At 35.3% G+C, this 23144-nt stretch overlaps 2 protein-coding genes across 2 annotated transcripts; both read right to left on the minus strand.

Moving 5' to 3' along the window:
* Window positions 1-5090: 5090 nt before the first annotated feature.
* On the minus strand, window positions 5091-6244 carry LOC125469444 (root meristem growth factor 10). Its single transcript, XM_048566783.1, has 2 exons — window positions 6042-6244; window positions 5091-5727 (listed from the first exon to the last, which is right to left on the minus strand). The coding sequence occupies exons 1-2, from the start codon at window positions 6165-6167 to the stop codon at window positions 5359-5361; spliced, it is 495 nt and encodes a 164-aa protein (XP_048422740.1). The 5' UTR covers window positions 6168-6244; the 3' UTR covers window positions 5091-5358.
* A 14866-nt stretch (window positions 6245-21110) lies between these two features.
* LOC125469455 lies at window positions 21111-22961 on the minus strand. Its single transcript, XM_048566801.1, has one exon. The coding sequence runs from the start codon at window positions 22959-22961 to the stop codon at window positions 21111-21113; it is 1851 nt and encodes a 616-aa protein (XP_048422758.1).
* Window positions 22962-23144: the final 183 nt, after the last annotated feature.

A 23144-nucleotide genomic window follows, 5' to 3' on the forward strand; every position in this document is an offset into this window, starting at 1 on the left:
TCATTCCAAGATATTATCTTCTAATTAATATCTTGGAAATATTATTTCCTTGTGAATCCTATGGATGACATAACTTGGCCAATAAGAAGCCGCCTCAAAACCTTGCACCCATGGCCAGCCACATCCCACTATTCTTACCCTCATCTCCACCAAATTTTGGTAAGCTTTTCGCTATACAAAAATCCCTAAGCAGACACTCTATTCACAGTTACTAACTTTGGATCAAAGACCCTTTGGCCAACCCCTACCCCCTCTCCCCCAACACTTCGTAGGTGCGTGAGGCTTTGGTCTTTGATCGAATGTGTTGATTGTTTTGTAGGTACTTTTCGTCAAGATTGAAGATGGCGGAAATTGTCTACCCCAATATATATTTTAGTATGTGTGGCCTCTTGGTTACAATTGATACGTCTGTCTTGTATACGTTTTTTTATCATTCTTAATAAAGTTTCCTTAATTAGAAGATTCTTTTTTAGGATAACTAATTAAAAGCTACATGAAGATTGATTATGTTGTTGCATGAGTGACAAACAATGTACTAACCGAAGAAAGTTGAGGTTCCATTATAAAATCAATTAGTAATATGGGGATGAGTTTGCCCAATTACTTAATTATAAGCATGTGCAATGTCCCTACTCTCATGAATGTAGGATTCAATTTCAAAGCCAGGAGTGAAGTTTAGTAGCATTTATGTTAGTTACTTTTTTGACTTTTAACTAGACAGAGTGTTAGTGGGTTAAATAGTTAGTTGTTAGGGGAGGACAAAAATCGGTAGGAATCAAAGTGGCCCAAAGGTGCATAAATATAATTGTTTTTTACCATTGCAGCAAAGTGTCATCGCATATAAAATGTTATGAAAACTAAAAGTCTTGAAAAATACTACTTGATCTTGAAAGTTATATTCAACTATATTGTTTCAAAATTAAAGATTTCAAACGATGTAATTTGAGATGACGTAAATTGAGAATTGTATTTAACAAAAATAATCTCTTAAAAATGAGATTGATTTTTTACAAGAATGTGTGGCTAACAACATTATTATTTGTCTACCAAGATGAGTCTAATATATACAAGAGCTTTAACAAAGAGTTCAACTCGATCCATTATAACATCTCAATAGTTAAAACAGTGTGAATACTCATCCTTTTTCTAATTAATGTAGCATTTGACTTGAACATTAAAAGTCGGAAAATAATATAAAACAGGAATCACCGATTTATCCTTTTTTCGTTGTGATCACAAAATTAAATAAACTCAACAGTTGCCGTTTGATCACACTAGGACAAAAAAGACTTTGCACAACGCAGGACCTTCGTCGCGCAAAGTCAAAAAACATTTACACAAGTGGATCGTCAATTTAAAACATTTACAAAAGTGGATACCACAAAAGGAAAAGGCAATGAAAGAACCCCAAAAGAAAAGCAAAAGGGATAAAAAAAAAAAAAAAAGAAAAAAAAAGGTCTTTACGCGATGTAGGTACAACTGCGTCGCGCAAAATAGCTTTGCGCGACGTAGATTGGTACATGTAGCGCAAAACATCTTTGTGTGACGACAACCTTGGTCGCGCAAATCAGTTTTGAACGACGCTTGCCCAACTATGTCACGCAAAGCTGTTTTGCGCGACGCCTTCCCAACTATGTCGAGTAAAGCTATTTTGCGTGACGTGTTTCCACCTTCGTCGTGCAAATTTAGAAAAAAAAAACGGTAAAGATCCTTCGTTTAGCGCCAAAATCTTGCACGACGCATATAGGGGTCACACAAATGTCTTTTGCGCAATTGTTTTGCGCGACCTCGCCTTTGTCGCGTGAAGTGGCGTTGTGCAAAACAGCTTTGCGCGACGCTTTGTGTATAGTGTCGCGCAAACACACTTTGGGCGACGAAATTTGATGCGTCGCGCAAATTTATTTTTGTACTAGTGTTAGGTAATAATTCTTGGAGAAGAGCCTTGTTCACCAACAACCTCATGATTTAAGGAAATTGTGTTCTTCTACTATTCGATTTTAATCTAACGATGGAAAGATTTAAATTTCATTGTTGTATTTTGTCTTTTCTCATTGGATTAAGATTGGAATGGTAAATGATCATAATTTTCTTGAACCATATGTAGAGCCTTAGAAAACATAACTCTTACAATATATACTAGTATATGCACACACACAAAATGTGTGTGAAATCTTTTACTTTTGTTTTTAAAATTGAAGAAAAGAGTAAGAGTGAGGGAGAACGTGGGAGTGGGGGGAGAGAGGAAGAGGTTAATTTTTGATTTTGAGTTTTTTTTTTTTTATTTTAAATTAGAGATGACAAAATCACATTTAGGTGAGGCTTAAATAAAAAACAACAAAATGTCTTTTCACCATCCTTTGATTGACAAAGAGGGTTTCATTAAATGTAGATTAGATAACTATACATTTACATGCCATTTAGTACTATGAGTTAGTGGTATTCTTCTTCACTTATAAGTGAGAGGTCTTAGGTTCGATTTTCGTCAAATGCGAAGTTAAACCATATTATTATGGCAAGCCCATTGTAAGACTTAGCCCAATCCCCCACGCCCTTAGTGTAGATACTATCGTTTGTTCCAAAAAAAGAAAAAAAAAAACTATACATTTACATAGGTGTTTAATTGGTTAAATTAGGTTTCATTGAATTAAGATCCAACGGTAAATGACTACAATTTTCTTAGACCATAGAGCCTCAGAAAAAGGATATTTAATTGGTTAAATTAGGTTGCCTCCACTAAATCTTGGGAGACAAAATGTATAGGGAGCTTCAATCTGGTTGTTAAGTAGAGGGAAACGATCCCATCTTGGAAACTGTATATTTTCCCAGCTGTCTTCTCTCTCTCTTTTTTTTTTTTTTTTTTTTTTTTTTTTTTTGCCCTAATCTTTTTTCTTTGGGATTTAATGAGAAAGAAAAATAATTGGAAAAACAAACAAACAAGGAACGGAATTTAACAACATTTTGGTGATGGGGATTAGGCGTATTCAATATGAACCGTTGGATCGCATTGGGAAGAGGCACGTAGGGTTCCCAAATTATGGATTTGTTAAGAATTTTGGCTACTAGGAACACAATGGGATGTTTGTCTCCATTACCCATAAAATCGATATATTGATCTCTTAATTATTGTTTTGGGATTTTAAAAGTTGCAGTTGAATTACATTTATAGTTTATATGTTTTTGGGGACACCCTTGAAAATGTTGCATCTTATGTCTCTCATGGTTAGGTTTGGGTCCTCTGGGAGATGGTGCATGCCTAATGACACTGACCACTTTATTAAGTTGATTTTTTGTAAACTAATGATCTCAAATATTAATAAATTAAGTCACTCAGTACTATAGTCTGATGATATTCTTTTTCATTTGAAAGTAAGAGGTCTTAAGTTCGAATCTCGTGAATGACGAATTCGATACCAAATTAAGTTGCCCATTGTATGACTTAGCTGAACTCCCCCTCCTTTTAGTGTAACAAATATCGATGTACTAAAAAAGAAATATTAATAAATTAATGAGATCTCTTAATAAATTAACTTGACTTGGGGAAATATGGTTGTATGAACAATATGCAGAAGGTAATGAAGGTCAAGCAGCAAAAAAGGTTCACTGTCTTTTCTTGGCATAACAAACTAATAAAAAAGAAGAAAAAGATTATTTCTTTGAAGCTTGAAGTTCACTGCATTGTTAACGACCTCAAAAAGGCACAACACAAGGAGTAGTCATAACCTAATTAAGCCCTCCAAAAATCCCCAAGTTAACGTGTAAAGGAATCGAACAAGCTATTGCCATATATTAGAATTAATAGTTCCCTATATATGTAGCTACACACATATTTATCTCGAAAACAAGTGGTGTATTAATTTGAACCTTTACCAATTAGATGTACTCTACTATACCAATTATGTCGGACTCGTTGTAATTACCAAATGATATACTTAGTGGCAGAGCCTAACTTATAGAGGATGAGGGGCCTTTCGTGAAGTGTAAAGAGGGGAATTCGGGAATATGGAAGGCGAATGGGAAAAGAAGAAGGCAGAATATAGAAGAAGAATGCCATGTAGCCTCTGGTCTTTAGGTGACTCTTAACATTGAAGAAGACTTTTATGACATGGACACACGCCACTTATACTGTTGTCACGTAGTGTTTTCCTATTCCACTCGACTATCACATGGGTGGGAAAGTTTTTCTAATTTTTGTCCGGTGGACTTCGCCGGCAAATACTCTTGTAGCAATTCACTTTGAATTTTCTTTTTACTTCTTAGAAGAACTTATATTCAAAATCCAAATCCAGAAAGACTAAAAGGGGATTAAAGATATAACACCGATATATCTACTATATATCAACTTGTTGCATTAGAAAGCCACCTGCTAATTAACCTTCCTTAAAGGAATTATATATATATACCTGTTGACCGAAAAGGAAAAGAAAAAAAAGAAGAAATACCAATGCCATGCATGTTATATGAACTTCAACTAGAAGTGTGGGGTCATTCTACAACCGCCATGCATCTCCCTCCCTAATTGAAAGAATAATGTTAGAGAGACTAAATTTACAAATTAAAGGACATGTAAGTTAATAATTAGTTTATTACTTAAGTGTTGATGAACGTGCTTATTTCTATTTGTGACATATCATTTAGTTTGCAAATTTAATCTCTCTAGCATTACTCTAATTGAAAACCAACCACTTCATATCTGATACATTTATGCGCTCGACCAATCAATGGATACGATCAGGTCATGTATCATAGGACGTCTTTACTGCTTTTATGTTATTGTTTTACCTCCATAATTTGAAGGGTTTCTTGAGCTCCATGTTCATTAAAAGATCACAACTAAATATATCAAAGATCTGTGTGTGTGTCCTGAGCTTTACGATTACCACTGGTAAATTTACGTGTTTTACAGAAGGCAAAACTAGGCAGGTAAACTACTTTTCATTCAAACTTTCCTGTATATTTAAATTATGGGAGTCCTGGCCTACTCGTAATTAACTACAACAGCATTGATAAGATATTAGATATGTAAGAAGAAGATGAGGCATTCTGTGATGTACATATAATAATGGATGATTGAAAAGCCTGGTAACAAATACAATATCCATTTTTGTTATACAGTCATATCATATGTCATAACTTATATATAGTACTTTTTGCCGGCAAGAGCATGAAGCTAGGAGGAATTCTGTGAGGCCCTACTGGTTTCTTGACTGCAATAACTTCCCACATGCATATTGGTGGAATGGATTGAAAGAGATAGTGAGAAGTATATATATTAGTTTTAAAGCAAAAGCTCGGAAAAAAAAAAAAAGGTAAAGCAACAAAATTAGGGTTCGATATATAATGATATATGTTATGAAGGTCTCAGTTATGAGAGGGAGGGTGTGTCTTTGGGGGTGAGTAGTCCAGATTAAACCCAGGTTGCTTCTGAACTCCACGCTTCTTGCGAGGCACACGCCATGAAACCGAAACGAAAGACGACTTATCATGCTTTGAAGTACTTATTGGATGATCAGCACTTGGGGCTGAGGTTGAACCTTTTATGATTTTTTTCGGAATGGTCTTCAGATCATCATTGGTCTTTGTGTGCTTCGGCTCTTTATTATTAATACTATCACTTTGTAGTTCTGTGCTTTCTCCTTTATCCCCTTGATCAAGTGATGGCTTTGATGAGAAAGACTTCATCATTGACATAGCTGGAATTTTATGATCCGAAACCTTTGCTTTAGTACTCTGCACAAAACCATAAAGCTTGTGAATTAATTAGTTAACTGGCTTGGTATAATTTCATCCAATTTTTTGGATTTGGAGTGGCAATAAGTTGATTACAAGAACCAATCTACAGTATCTGATACACTGCCGATATAATGAAATAATACCCGAAATTAACGTAGAGCTAATAATGTATTGACACTGCATTAGGTACTGTAAATTGATACCAATGTCAAACACTCTTTCCCAATCAACTATTTACGTTGTGACACAACTCAAAATGAAAAAGATATAAGAAAAGCTATTTAACTACATATATATGCACCGTATCTTACCTTGTTGATGAGGTGAAATTTGTTGTCAGGCTCCTTATGAACCGCACCAAGACGCCGGGCATTACATGCATGGAAAGAAAGGCATAGAAGATAAAGAAGAAGATAATGAGCAGTACTGGTTGACATATTGATTGAGAAACACAGGCTATATATTCGTTTTTGAATGCTGCAGATATAGAGATATGGAGACTAAAGCAAGCTCGGTTAAGTAATGGGGTGTTGGAAGTACTATGGTAGCTGGTGGCTGATGAGATATATGCAGTGGGAGGGAGAGGAGAGAGAGAGAGAGAGAGAGAGAGAGAGAGAGAGAGAGAGAATGAGAGCATTAAATGCTGGTATTTGATATCATAAGAGATTTAAGAGGTTGGTCGGTCTAGAAAGCACAAGAACATGGAGGTGTATGGGTGAGGACTAAGAACTAGTAGTAGAAAAGGGAAATGAAGAGATGGGTGGTCTCCCCTTCAGTCCTTTCCCCGTTCTCTCAAATTTCAATTGTGTTGGGTCCCAAGACACACCCACCAGAAGAAAGAGATGCAACTCACCCCTCCTTCAAAATATATATATGGATGGGGGCCTGGCCTTGTGGGGCCGGCCGGGGGGAGGGGGGGGAGAGAGAGAGAACTAAATTTCTTTTAACCAGAGAAAGTAAACTAAATGAGTAATGTTATTCATACCAATGTTTTTATACCATATTTTTATGAGTAATGCTATTCATACCATGTTTTTATACTACATTTCTATACCATCTTAGGTGACATCTGATGTGGGCAGCCACATCATTTGGAAAATTTGCAAAACCCAAGGAAATGAAGGAGAAAGACTCATCGTATACAACAATCATCATTTAATTAACTAGTTTTTCTTAATTATTAGTTTATTAAATAATGAACTAAATTTAAAAATCTGATTAATTCAAATGATGTGGTTGTCCACATCAAATGTCACCTAAGGTGGTATGAAAATATGGTACAAAAACATGGTACGAATAAAAACTAAATATAATATACACTAGAAAAATGGGACTGCATGCACAAGAAGTGAAACAAATAACAGAATCAAGAAAGCTAGTGTCTATTGTCTGCCTAATTTCTTACACCGAGGCACAATTCAATGTTACTTGTCCTTAAGTTATACGTAGATTAATCACACCATTTGCATATTGTGCGTCCTTGATCCTAGCCCCTGCCTGTCTTTTTACCCTCTTGGACCTGGGACAACTGAATAACCAAATAATTTAGTTTATTTTAATTAGTTAGTAATTACAACTTAACCTTGAGTGTTATAAGAGAAATTAATTATCAAATCACGGTAGACACGTATATACGTAAGATTAACATCCTTGCTAATTATATTTTGTAAAGCCATGCATGTTCTTAATTTGTTTACAAGGAATGAAGCAAATATTAGGAGAACGAGAAAGTTTCCTCTTTTGTAATTGATGCACATGATGAACAGATAAATTCTTATAAGCAAATGAACTAAGCAACAGCACAGCGTAGGTAATTCCATCCTTATAACCTCACTTTCATCTATTATTTTGGATAATAACTCAAACAATAAAACTGCTTGTACCACGTGTTATAAACCACCAACATATTGAGAATGATAAATTTCACGTATAACATGCTTGTAAAATCGAACATTTGCATGTTCAAGTTGAATTTAGGTTGCGTGAACCTTGAACTCGAACTTAGTCAGTTTGTTTGGTTTTGAAAATAATAAGTACATGCTTTTATCTGGATTGTTCAAAGGCCGGTTTGAATTTGAACGATCTTGGATATATAAAGGTTTAAACCCATCTTAGCCACGGCCTTACTGATTTTGGCAGAGGCGTATGATTTTAGGAATTACTGCATTGGTGAAGTGAAGGCATTCTACAATTACACTCAATCTCTGTTCTAAAATTGGGTGAAGGCTAGAGAGGTTAGTTTTTAAAATTCATGATTTATTAATGGAAGTTTAGGGATTTATGGGGCTAACATACACACACACACACACACACACACAGAGCCTATATATGTGGACTAAATCCACGCCTTTAAGGAAGCTGTTTGGGTGAACACTTCATGACAGTGATGAATTAGTTGGTCAGCATTCATCGACCTCTAAATGCCTTTTAATTAGTCTCTTCCGTTGTATACGTATAAAAATATGGAAAAGATTTGTGCGTACATGCAATAGAAAATTTAAAATATTCACCGAACCACATGAGCTTAGGTCTCTTAGAAAGTAAGAAAGTTAACAATCACATATGGAGTACTCTATAATCTATAATCTATAATCTCCTTTTCATGTAGGGTTGGTTTCAAATGAGCTGGATATTTGTATACATATATTATATAGTAGATTGGCAAAAAAGTTAATTGAGAAGCTTCCCCAAATTTGGTTTCTTAATGCAATAGTGTTGGTTCGATCAACATTCTAACACAGTAACCCATAGGTATATGGAAGCGGTTCCAATAAAAAAAACAGTATGGAAGTGGAGCATTGAGTGGTTTAGCTATTGCAGGCAGGGTGCTGGGGAGTAAGGTTTCAATATCCTTTATTACCATTAGTTTATTTGATGCTCAGTTCTCATGTGAACTAGTGTGCATTAGTTGTAAATTATTAATTCGTCAATTTTCTCTTATGTATACGATTTATAAATTATAGTAAACTCTGGTCAGTTGTACGTACAGTCACATTCTAATGTTCTGACGTTATCCCGTAGATTTTGAGGGTACTTTAAATCTGAAAAGTTACAATTTTCAACAGTATAATAAAGAGATGAGACCTAAAAAATAGTGTTTAAAATATCTCACATTGTAAATGAAAGTGCTTTAGTTAAAAGATCATATATTCTTTACCCATTGCTAATTGGTTTTGAATTGGATGTTTGTCACATTCCAGCCTGGGCTCCCACCACATTCCGGGCTCGACTTTACCGTAGCACGATATTGTCTGCTTTAGGCCCCGACCATGCCCTCACGGTTTTGTTTATGAGAACTCACACCTATATCGACCTGTACGACTTATTCATATCTCATTGCATATCTCATCAATCATCATTATCATCAAAGTGTACTTACCTGAATCTCACCTAAGCGTCCGCAGCGTCATTTGGCACATGATTATTTATATTGCTAATGAGATGTTGAGTAGTATTATACTTCTGAGTTTATTGTTGGTATACGTTTGATTTCATGCTTCTACGTAGTATGATTTGCTGGAAACTATTTGAGTTTTACGGCGAGGGGTTACCACCTTTGATAATGGAAATTATTTTGAAAATCTTTGTTTTGACGACTCACACTTTCTATTTTTACACCCCTCCAGGTTCTAGTAGCATGGTTCTGTATCGACGAGAACATGTGGCACTCCCAGTTCTAATGGCATATATTGATGGTATGATTATTACCTTTGTTCACTATACTTGTTTTATGCTCTGTATCACGTGTGAAATGGGTCCATACCTGCTCACCACGTAGTTGTGTATATAAGCACTTTTAGGTTTAAATTTATTCACACTTTACGCATCATCACATTCTATGGCTTCGTCACCTTCCAGGTGTCGGCTAGCACAGCTCGATTCAGAATTCTAGTGGACTTTCCAGGTCGGGGTGTGTCAACGTTCACATTCTACTCACATGCTCACATTACTATATATTATTACCCCTAACATATATATATATATATATATATATATATATATAGTACTACTATATGTTCAAATTATCTATATATATATATATATATATATATATATGTATATATAGTACTACTATATGTTCAAACATGTTAACTAATTAATCTACCCATATGTAAATTTATGACGAGCAATAACGAATATTTTGTAGGTAAATTACTATTGAAACAAATAACATTCTTTTATATTGTAGGTTATATATTTTCCATGTATTATTACATATATTTGACACATTTTATTATTATAAGATATATGTACAAATAATAGGTAAACTAATTTTGAATCAAAATAAAATTGCTTTATTTGTAAGTAAATTAATTTTGAATCAAATAATTTCTTCATTATGTAGGTATATATATTGGACACATTTTATTATTATATGTACAAATAATAGGTAAACTCATATTGAATAAAATAATATTATTTTGTATGTAGGTACATTATTTTCCATGTATTTTGGGATTTACTTTATTTTGTAGGTAAATTATTTTGCATGTACTTTACATTTATTGGGTAAATTATTTTGCCTTTTTTAAGCAATCTAACATTTTAAATTTTGAAATCTAACATCTTTTTCGAGTAAAAAAAAAATAACATTTTTAAAGTTGAATAGTAGGTGCATTGAATCAAATAACATTTTTTTATAGGTAAATTATTTTGCTTGAATTTTTACATATAGCATGTGACACACCCCGACCCGGAATGTCCATTAGGACTTTGAATCGAGTTGTGCTGGCCGACACCCGGAGGCTGACGAAGCCATAAAGTATAGTGATGTAGAAAATGTAAATAAATTTAAACCTAAACGTACCTAAACACAAGAGTGCGCTGTGAGTGGGATGAACCCATTTCACATGCGACGTCAGAGCATAAGTAAAGTTCAGTAGTGTGGGTAAAGATCATACCTTCGAAGGTAACCACCTATACTGAGATTTGCCAAGAATCTTTGTCGATACGAACTTTTAGCAGCTAAAACTTGGAGGGGCGCAAAAACAAGGGTGAGTGGGCCTGAAAATAAAGTTTTTAATAAAAACCTTATGAAAACGTTATAACCCTTCACCGTAAAACCCGCATAATTTTCTAGAAAATAATAATACATACGTATATATAAATCATGTTCGAAGTAGTGAAAACCGAGTATATGCCATGTCAAGTATCTCAGCAATGAAATAAGTAAGCTAGGTGAAATAAATCAATGTAAAATGATATGCCAGCTGGAGTCACCGAATGTGACCAGTACGGCTGGACCTATAGCTCATTAACCAATTCCTACACAAGAGTTGGAACCACCTAATGTGGTATGTTCGACAGGGCTGGGTGTAAATAAGTACGCTCAAATGCTATGATCACGTGAATGCTGTGCGAATAATTACAGGTCACCTACGAGTCAAAACCACCTAATGTGGTTTGTAGGACAGGGCTATGCACCAAATTTGGATCCAAGGTGAGTGCGCGGTGTAATAGGTGAACATCACGTGAAGGATTGTGCCCTGGCCACGGGCAGGAGCACTAATACCGGGGTGCAGGATAATGAGCTCTACATACCTCTACGTATAACCATAACCAATGCAACCACTAACATCATATAGTACTCACATGAATCTTACATAGGCTCTGTAGTGTTATACAATAATATGCATATACATACCAATGCATATAATAAAATGAAATGCAAGCATGACATGACATTTAAAAGAATATGCTCATTACAAAACAGTTTCTGGGAAAATGTAAAGCATATGTGTGTGTGTGTGTGTGTGTGTGTGTGTGTGTGTAACCAAAAGCCCACTCACCTGGAGTCCGCGCTCAAATTTATCCTAGGAAGGCTAGGGGACGTCTTAGCCCACGCGCCGCCGCAGGTGGCGGTCGGCCATCCGGACTCGCTGAAATATTCAACTATTTCTAAAAATTCTCAAACTTCACAAAATTGAAGATCTTAGTAAATAGAGCAACTTTCATACCTGTGACTAAGACCAATTTGGCCGAGAAATGTCCCAATTTCATCCAAACCCGCCACAAACCCTTAAAATTAGATAGTTGTTGATTCGTCTCCAAACAAATTCCGACGCCTCCTCCAAGGCCTGGGCCTTACTCCTGGGATTGAAGGGAGTCCATTGGTAGTGGTGGTTGATGGAGTTAGCTTCACGATCATCATATTTTCACCATGCACCCCCAGAACCCACGGGTTCCATTCTTCCTCAAATCAAGGCTAAATCTAGTGAAATTTGATTAGAAATGGAAGATGAGAGGTCATGGAAGGTTTTTTAGGTGGTGGGTGGCAACGATTTGATGGAAAAACTGACAGAAACCGCTAAAAAAGATGGTAAAACTCGATCGGGTCGTGGGTCAATAGGGAACCCAGCAAGTTCCTCTCTTTCTCCCCTTCCCTCATTTTTCCTCCTTTCCTATTTTCTCATTGGTTTTCCTCCTTTTCTCCCTTCCATATTGGTCCGGATCCTCCCTCCTTTCTTTCCTTTATCCTCCATCTCCACCGACCATCTTTCTTTCTTTTAATATGGGCCACACACGTGGCTCCACTAGATTTTGCTCCAAAAATTTGGAGCATTCCAGAAAATAACTAATTTACTAAAATACCCCCGACTTTAAACGGTAATATCTCCTTCGTTATAACTCCAAATCAGAATCCATTTGCGCCCATGTGTCCGTAGCGACAAGTACTACGGAATACACCAAGAAAATGAACCTTACATGACACGTCACGACACGACAGTCAACAAAAGTCAATACTTTGTCTTGAAGGGCATTTTTATAAATTCACTTTTTGAAATTATAAAAATCATAATACTTGGGGACGGGTTGTTATAGCATGCGTGTGTTTTTTTTTTTTTTTGTTATATATGCGTGTGTGTGTGAAATAATTTACCTACATTTATATGTAAAATATAATTTAATTGACTAAACTAAGCATGTGTTATTACATATATTAGGCAAGTTTTATTGTTATTATATATTAGGCAATGAATTTATTATTTTCTTATTTTTGTAAAATCATTCACTCTCCTTCACAATATGTATGGAATTAATTGTATACATCAAACATTCAAATAGGGGTATTTTAGGCACTAGAATTTTTTAAATGTGTAAAGTCATACATAATTAATGAATTTACTTATGTGGAATCTTATCAATGAGTTTTATTTGAGTAAAAAACTTATGTCGGGTTTTATGTGGAGAAAATTAAACTTTAGGGGCTAAAGTCATATTTTCAGTAAATAAAAATAAGGCATTCTTGGCCCATATATGTTTTTATTTACACAAAGTTGCACAAATCCGGCCCACAATTTTCAAAGCCCAATTCGGGATCCCATCCTAGGGCTCAGGCTACCTCATCTTTTCATCTCAACCTATCTTAGGGATCGAACAGGGTTCTCGCCGAAGCTTGTAAGCCAGTATATGACCAAATCGGGAATATCCCACCTCCTTAAATGTCAATGAATCTGACAATGCTGATGTCACCGCAATATGGGTGATTTTCGGTAGGATTGGATCAAAAACAACATTTTCAATTTCTGTTAAAAAATTTGGAATAAAATCAGATTGGATAACAATTTTCAAATTTAGAATTTTCGATATAATCAGAAACACTACTACAATATATGCTATCACCGGCGGAGGAAAAACCGACGAGAAATCAAATTTCTGTCGGAAATTTGGCACAAATCTGACATTAAACAATGTAATGTCGCATTAGAATAGCGACACTATTGCTAACGTCGCGAAAGGGCTTCAGTGTCGCTTTTTGGGCTTAATCCGCCACTACACAGCGTCGGTTTAAAGCGACACTAACTTTAACGTCGGTTTAAAGTGAAGCATACTTACATGTGCATCAGCTATTTAATTGTAAAGTATACAATCTACTGTCACTTTTAATCGACATTATAATAAAATTAAATAAATAAAATATCCCTTAAACCGACGTTAGATAACAATTAAATAAATAAAATATAAAATCTAGTAACAGTCTTAACCGACACTATATTTGTTAATAATAATAAAAATAGATGGACAATTGCATGCAATTTCAATTAATTCCAACTAAAATAAATTATATAATCAAAATAATAAATTTTAAGATCTAAATAAACATTAATGAAAATAAATAACAAGAACAGTAGTGCCAAACTGCACATCTAACATTCCACATAAAATACAAAAAGTCATCCGTCGTAACAAACACTAAATCCGACATTACAAACATAACATAAAAAAAACAAAAAGATAGAACGATTATAGTGTCATATTTAACCGACAAGAAAATGAACCAAATAAACTACCCAACCGAATCTGCGCCTGAACGTCGTCCAGATCCTTCTACTTGAGAACCTTCTCCTTGAGATCCTCCTCCTTGAGATCCTCCATTTGATCCAAAAATCCTCGACAAGTCCATATCAAATCCAACACCCGCAAGCATTCCAGAAAACCCCCCAGCTGGAACTTCAGGATAAAATCCACTAGGAGCAGCCATCTCAGGTCGATATACTGGCACTTGATAAGGCGGCTGCTGCATGTATGGCATAGGTGGTTGCTGCATGTATGGCATGGGTTGCGTAGGTATCGGATACATAGGATATGAAGGTTACTGATTATGGACAGCAACGGATATGCAGGGGGAGGCTGACTTTGGCCCGACTGTTGAGGAGGTTGACTCTGGCCTGATTGTTGGGTTCTCGGGCTATACGGTGGTTGTGGCTGAAATCTTTGAAAAAACCATGCAAACAACTGATTTTGCTTGTTCTCTAGGTCCGAAATCCGTTTATTATTATTTTCGTCCCTCATTTTCAACTCATTATTTTGAGTCATCAGCAACGCCATTGAACTCTTAGATGATCTCCTGGAGGAAATTGATGTAGAAGATGAAGAAGATGCATAGGACACCATATCAAGAGTCACACCATGACCGTATCCTCTGACTCTATTATGCCTCTCAAGACCCATAGTATCAACATAAACTTGGGTCCTAAGATCTTCATTATCCTCCTGGCCCGACTCAATCAATGTTTGCAGATTGCTCTCCATTGTTGCCTTGCATTACAATTTTTAAAAACAAAAATTCAATCATAAAACAGAAAAATAAGCTATAGATAATAAATACTAATAAAATCAAATACTAACACGAAAAAATCAATTACCCCTGTACGCTCCGATGTTTCATCAATCCATGTTTTATCTTTTCGTGTATGACATTCACGAAAAAAGGTTACAGGATCTGCTTCTTTCCCATGCTTCTTCCGCTTTATCAAAAATAAAATTTCATACAAACAACTTAAGCAAACCTCATACTAAAAATAAATATGATTATTTAAAATTAATCATTTCTTCAAAATGTACAATCCATACATATTCTTCCCGCACTCTTGCAAAGGATTTTGTACCAGTAGTTTGGTTCATTGATTTCAATCCCCGATTAATCTTATTTTTTTCAGCAACCTCCTGGAAAAAAAAAAGAAAAAAAAAGATTATATTAGGCAACTTTAAAGTTATAACGAAATAAATCATGTAAGTTTTACCTTTGTTTTGTCTCTATTCCAATATGCCAACAAATCATTCCACTGGGCAGGAATCACATCAGGAGGAGGCTCGCTGCGCACCTCTTCTGCTCTTTTAGTATAATACTTTTTTTTTTTAACTTATTTCTAAACTCTTTGTGCGCATGCTCCGCAATCTTAAGCGTCATATGACCGATCAAAGGCATTTTTACTATATATGCATCTTCAAAAAAAATATTTCCCTACATCCATAAAAACAAAAAACAAAAAAAATCACGCTAGTCAATTATTATTACAGTCATTGACTTATTCTTATATTTTCAACTAAAAATAAAAACACCTATACCTTTATTCTATTCCAGAAAGCTTCCTTATCTTCTTCCATAACCTTATGCCAATCTTTCTCCAACGGGAGATTTCTATAGTCCCTAACCTCCGCTGCTACATGTTTTGAAAAAGCACTAGCATTATCACTAATGCATTTTCCGGACGAATCAAACGAACAAAGTTGTTTCGTCCATTTAGGAATTGAGGGTCCACGCCTTCGTTGAGATGTACCTTGTTAATACAAAAACACAATTAAAAACCAGGAAACAAATGTATATTTTCAGTTTAGCCATAATAATAGTTCAAACACACACAAAAAAATAAAAATAAAAACTAAGATTAATAACAATTCAAAAAAGAACCAGCATCACCCTCGTCCTCTTCCAAATGAAGTTCCTTAGAACGTTGATCTTCACGAGAATTATCCATAGCAAAATTTAATGGAAGGAGAAGGAATATGGCTGAAATGGGGGAAAGAGTAAGCCAGAAATGGGGGATAGAGACGCGAGACAGAAGTGGAATCACAGAAGTGAAGGGAAATAAAGAAGATTAAATATGGATAAAAACTTAGCGTCGAAATATGAACACATTGCGTCGGTTAAAACCGACACAAGGTCTGACTCGACCTAGCCACACGTAACCTGACATACTTTTGACAGAAAGCCTGACATACTTTTCAGTGGAAGACCATTGCGTCGGTTAAAACCAACGTTATCTTGCATAGCGTCAAAATAAGGTCCTAGTGCGTCGGTTAAAACCGACGTTAGTTTGCATAGCGTCGAAATAAGAACAAGTTTGTGTCGCTTAAAACCGACACTATGTCTGACTCGACCCATCCATTATAGCCTGTCATACTTTTGACTGAAAGCCTGACATAGTTTTCACTCAAATGTCAGTAGCGTCGAAATAAGGTCACATTACGTCGGTTAAAACCGACGTTAGCCTGACAGATTTTCATAACGTCGAAATAAGAACAAGTTTGTGTCGAAATAAGAAACAATTTGCGTCGAAATAAGAACAATTTGTGTAGTGTCTCTGACAGAAAATTCATTGTAGCAGGTAGTCTTGAAAGTGTATAATTTTGCATCGGTTAAAACCAATATAAGCATGACTTGACATGACAATGACTGACAAAGGTCTTCCAACCCATTCCCCCGTGCAAAAAAACGGGGAAAATTCCCGCCCAACATAAAAAACAAGTTTTAACTTACAAAAAAAAGGGAACAAGGATAAAAACAAAAACAAAAAAAAATAAAAAAGTTTAACCCAAAATTAAAAAATAATCAGTTATGTTATCTCATATAATATTTTAATAAATAAATTTATTAAGTTGAATCAATTTTTTTTGCACTGTAATTGTTATTTTAATTTGTTGTTATTTTGATAATTTTTGGTTGTTATTTATTAGAATGGATTAGATGAACATAATTTGAGTTAAACTTATAATATTTAGTAATATAAGAATATATTATGTTAAATTAACTTTTTTTTTGCACTCTAATTGTTATTTTAATTTGTTGTTATTTTGATAATTTCCGGGCCCGCTCCACCACCGTAGCACGATATTGTCCGCTTTGGGCACCGACCACACCCTCACGGTTTTGTTTTTGGGAACTCACGAGCAACTTCCCAGTGGGTCACCCATCATGGGATTGCTCTAGCCCCTTTCTTGCTTAACTTCGGAGTTCCTACGGAACCCGAAGCCAGTGAGCTCCCAAAAGGCCTCTTGCTAGGTAGGGATGGGAATATACATTTAAGGATCACTCCCCTAGGCGATGTGCGATGTCACAATCCACCCCTCTTAGGGGCCCGACGTCCTCGTCAGCATACCATGGCCAAGTTTAGGCTCTAATACCAAATTGTCACATCCCCGCCCGGGCGGGACGACTTCCCGGGCCTGCTCCACCACCGTAGCACGATATTGTCCGCTTTGGGCCCCGACCACACCCTCACGGTTTTGTTTTTGGGAACTCACGAGCAACTTTCCAGTGGGTCACCCATCATGGGATTGCTCTAGCCCCTTTCTCGCTTAACTTCGGAGTTCTTACAGAACCCGAAGCCAGTGAGCTCCCAAAAGGCCTCGTGCTAGGTAGGGATGAGAATATACATTTAAGGATCACTCCCCTGGGCGATGTGGGATGTCACATTGATAAATTTTGGTTGTTATTTACTAGTATGGATTAGATGAGCATAATCTGAATTGTTATGAGAAAATGGAATGATTAATATTTATAAGCATTTATGTTAAATTAACAATATATAACCTAAACTTATAATATTTAGGAATATAAGAATATATTATGTTAAATTAATTTTTTTTGCACTCTAATTGTTATTTTAATTTGTTGTTATTTTGATAACTTTGATAACATTTGGTTGTTATTTACTAGAATGGATTAGATGAGCATTTCTCAAAAGTTTAAACCTTGCCAATGTAACTCAAAGCTTGCATTTTATTCTTTTTACAAAATCTTCAATTTTCATTGATCATCATGACATAAAATGTAGTCTAAATATTTTAAATTGAAGATCGAATTCATCCATTGTATTCATATAGGTTCAAGGAGTGTAGCTGTAAAAAATCATCAAAATCGGACTTCAAATAACCATTAAATCGTCATTTTTTGTTGATAACCGTCGAAAATTTTTGTCCCGTTACTTGATCTCATAATGTTTGTTTTTTACAATTTTTTTCGTATACGATCTCGATTTATATACAAATATGTTTGTCGGTTGGATCGTTGAAATTAGTTTCGTAGAATGTGTATCCCATCAAAACGATAGATTCACTAACATTTAAGAGTTTATTCATACTTTCATTAAGTATAACGTAAGATTTTGTGGCATCCACTATTATAAATATTTTAATTTGAAGATTGAATTCATTCATTGTATTCATATAGGGTCAAGGAGTGTAGCTATAAAAAATCATCAAAATCGGACTTAAAATAACCATTAAATCGTCATTTTTCGTTGATAACCGTCATTTTTGTCCCGTTACTTCATCCCAGAATGTTTGTTTTTTGCAATTTTTTTTGTATACGATCTTGAATTATATACAAACATGTTTGACGGTTGGATCGTTGAAATTAGTTTCGTAGAATGCGTATCCCATCAAAACGATAGATTCACTAACACTTAAGAGTTTATTCATACTTTCATTAAGTATAACGTAAGATTTTGTGGAATCCACTAGTATAAATATTTTAATTTGAAGGTCAAATTCATTCATTGTATTCAAATAGGGTCAAGGAGTGTAGCTATAAAAAATCATCAAAATCGGACTTAAAATAACTGTTAAATCGTCATTTTTCATTGATAACCGTCAAAAATTTTCCCGTTACTTCATCCCAAAATGTTTGTTTTTTGTGATTTTTTTCGTATACGATCTCGAATTATATACAAACATGTTTGATGGTTGGATCGTTGAAATTAGTTTCGTATAATTCGTATAATAATTATATATATAATTATTATAGTTTTTAGGGGTGTAAAACTGTTAAATTAATATATAATTATTATTATTAGGGGTATAAAACTGCAAATAATAAAAAATAATCGTCCTTTTTTTGCATTAATACATATGATTCACAACAGGTACCTTGCGTCAAAATAGTCTCATATTGTGTCGCATAAAACCGACGTAAGGTTAACATTGCGTCGAAATAGGCTAAGGTTGCGTCGGTTAAAACCGACGCCAAGTCTGACACACATGACATATGCCGTCGGTTAAAAGCGACAGGAAACAAGAAAAAAAAAACAGAAATATAATTTTATGATACGATATCATAGCATACAAAATAAAACAGAGTCTAATTAATACAAAAAATAATTAATATATTTATTCCCTGTCATCATCTGTTAGCTTATCGTCGGTATTAGCATGATTAACGAACCTGTTAGGCAACGCTAATGATCCAAGAAAGGGAGTCTCTTCCACGCCAACCCTTGTATGGAAATTTTCATTATCAAGAATTCGATCATCCAAGTTCGGCATGGCATAATCATCAATAGCATCACTATCCTCTAATACGTCAAATAAATCTCTTGGCTGAGTTCGAACAACTACGTGCCAATCTTTTTCAATCGTGTCCTCCATGTAAAATGCCTGTAATGCTTGTGATGCTAGTATGAAAGGATCCTTTTTAAATCCCAATTGATTGAAATTTACAATAGTAAATCCATATTGATCAGTCTTCATTCCTCGTGGACTTTCACTATTAACCCATTCGCACTTAAATAACATCACAGCTCGACCCCTATCTCCTGCTTCAGGAGGACCACAATATTTGACCTCGAACATATCTACAACTCTGCCATAACAATTCACTTGCCCAATTGCTCCAGGAACATTTGCAAGTACAAAGACACCACAATTTTGATTCTTATGCTTATCATTTACAGATTTTATACGAAATCTAAATCCATGAACAATGTGACTTTTGTATCTACTCACAACCCTACTAGGATAATTAGCTAGCCAATGCAAGTCTTGAGATATCAATGTGTCATTAGCATCATATCTTGAATTCATCTGTAATAAGTATGAAGATAAAAATTGACAGAATAACTATAAACATGTTATAATTAAAATGCAAAACAATAAATAAATAATATGATTGTTATATCAACTCACATGTTGCTTGAACCATTCTGGAAATTCTTTCTTGCTTAGCTCCTTAATTTGTCGCATAGTTGACCTTTCTCGACGATGTTTAGTTTTCAAGAATTCTTCATATTGCCTACACAATTATGTCCAATTTAGATAATTATTTTTTCAAAGTTAAGAAAACCAATAAAACATTAAGATGTATGATTAAACGTTCTTACCTTTTAAATGGGCTAACTTCATCACAATTATTTAGAATGTATCTATGGCACTGATCAAGAACATTTAGATCGAGCTCCACATTTTCTCCTAAACCCATATAACATCATTTCGAGTCAAAAATTGATAACCCACCAGATACTCCATGTCCAATACCATCTTCATTTCGGCCTCTACGGGTACGACGAGACTCAACGTCTCTAAGATACATGGAACAAAATGACAAGCACTCATCCACCAAATATGCTTCAACAATAGAACCTTCAGGACGACCCTTATTACGAACATAGCGCTTCAGTGTTTGCAAATACCTACAATTATAAAACGAAATACAAATTATTATAATTATTAATTAAAGTTATGACTACAATTGTAAAAAAATTTTAAAAATTTATTCATTACCGTTCAATTGGATACATCCATCTATATTGAACAGGCCCTGCAAGAGCTGCTTCATCTGCCAAGTGAACTGGGAGGTGCACCATTATATCAAAAAATGCAGGAAGGAATATTTTTTCAAGTTGACATAATGTCAAGGCAATTCTTGAATTCAGTTGCTTAAATCCTTCATCAGACTCCTTCTTACTACATAACTGTCTGAAAATTGCACTCAACTCTAATAAAACCATAGTAACAGCTTTAGGCAAAACCGGGCATATTGCAAGCGGGAGTAACTGCTGCATTAAAACATGGCAATCATGACTTTTCAACCCATGTATTTTTCATTCATTCACGTGCACACATCGCGACAGATTCGATGAATATCCATCTGGGACCCGAATAGTAGACAATACTTTACAAAACGCAGTTTTTTCTTCTCTTTTCAATGTGAACAATGCTGGAGGTCGAAATGTTCTATTTCTTTCTCTACGTGGGTGTTGACTATGTCTTATGTTCAAGAATTCAAGATCTGCACGTGCAGCCAATCCATCTTTAGACTTTTCTATATCTAGCAATGTTCCCACCACACTGTCACATATATTCTTCTCGATATGCATAACATCAAGATTGTGTCTAATTAACAGATGCCTCCAATAAGGTAGTTCATAAAAAATAGATTTCTTCTTCCACTGACTATTACTACTTGTACTGCTCGAAGTTCTTCTTCTACGTTGCCCAACTGAAGCATCTTTGTTTGGTTTTCCAAAAGTAAATCTCAATGTGGAAAGTTCTTCGAGACATTGTAAACCAGTCCACTGCCTTGGTGCACTACGATGCTCTCGACGACCATTAAAAGTGATGGTTTGCCTTCGAAACCTATGATTATCTTCAAGAAAACGTCGATGCCCCATATAACAAATCTTACGACTCGCTGGCAAGTAAATAGATTCTTTATCATGCATGCAATGTGGAAAAGCTTTATAGCCATGTGTACTCCATCCTGACAACATTCCATAAGCCGGAAAATCACTTATAGTCCATAACACGGCAGCCTTCATCGCAAAACTTTGGTTGGAATACGCATCATAAATGGGAATGCCCACCTCCCACAACTCATTCAGCTCGTCAATCAATGGACGCATGTATACATCAATCTCTTTACCAGGACTGCGCGGTCTTGGTATTAACAGAGACAATAACAAATTTGGTTGCTTCATGCACATCCAAGGTGGCAAATTATAAACAGAAAGCACCACAGGCCATGTGCTATGATCATTCCTCAATTTCCCAAAAGGATTAAATCCATCACTAGCTAACCCTAATCGGACATTTCGAATTTCTGACGCAAAATCCGGATATAAATTATCCAAATGCTTCCATGCTGGAGAATCTGAAGGATGTCTCATAAACTCATCCTTAGGACATTCAGTTGCATGCCACCTCATATGTTCAGCCATATGCTTCGGCATAAAAAATCGTTGCAATCGTGGTTTTAAAGGAAAATACCACATAACCTTAGCTGCGACCTTTTTCCTCGAGCTATCCTCTGCATTGGTAATTTTATATCTTGATTTACCACAAACCGAGCACACGGTCAAATCTGAAGTATCTTTCCAATAGATAATGCAATCATTGGGACATGCATCAATTTTCACATACGACAGACCTAAGTCATTTATAAGCTTTTTTGCCTTATAACAGGATTCAGACAAACAATCCCCTTCAGGCAACATTCTTTTAATTAACTTCAGTAAAGTGGTGAAGATCTCGTCAGGCATTCCTGCTAAACACTTGATCTGATACAGTCTTACAACTGCTTCCAATTTCTTAAACTCCTTACAACCTGGCCACAAATCTTGATATGCCTCTTCAAGCAACTTAAAAAAAGTCTGCACCTCTTCTGAATGCCCTTCCCCAATAGGGGGTTCAGTAGATGGCCCAACACCTTCTTCTGTTAATGGTTGGACAAATACATCATTAAGAAAATCATGCATGCCAATCACCTCATCACCTGTTTCTTCTTCTCCAATTGCCACATTTTGTTCTCCAATGTTTTGCTCGCCAACAAGCGTTTTTATAATCTTTATCCATATCATACAATATGAGATGTTCAACAATAATGTTCCTAACAAAAGTATATCGATTACAACATCTTTTGCAAGGACATCTAAACTTATCAGGACCAACACCATTTGCAACTGCTTGATCCAAAAACAAATTAATTCTAGTTGTATACTCTTCAAAATTTCGGGGTATTGTCAACCAACTCTTGTCCATATTTTACCACTTTACGAAGGCAAAATGTTACGTTGACACTAAGATGCCTACAATCTTTCAATCCCTGTCATGTAGGCATAATTATCAGAATTTTCAAT

This window comes from the organism of the source record quoted next, unplaced genomic scaffold (assembly GCF_019419815.1).
Source record: "Pyrus x bretschneideri cultivar Hongxiangsu unplaced genomic scaffold, Pyrus_bretschneideri_v1 Contig43, whole genome shotgun sequence".
In the NCBI taxonomy this organism is placed as follows: Eukaryota; Viridiplantae; Streptophyta; class Magnoliopsida; order Rosales; family Rosaceae; genus Pyrus; species Pyrus x bretschneideri.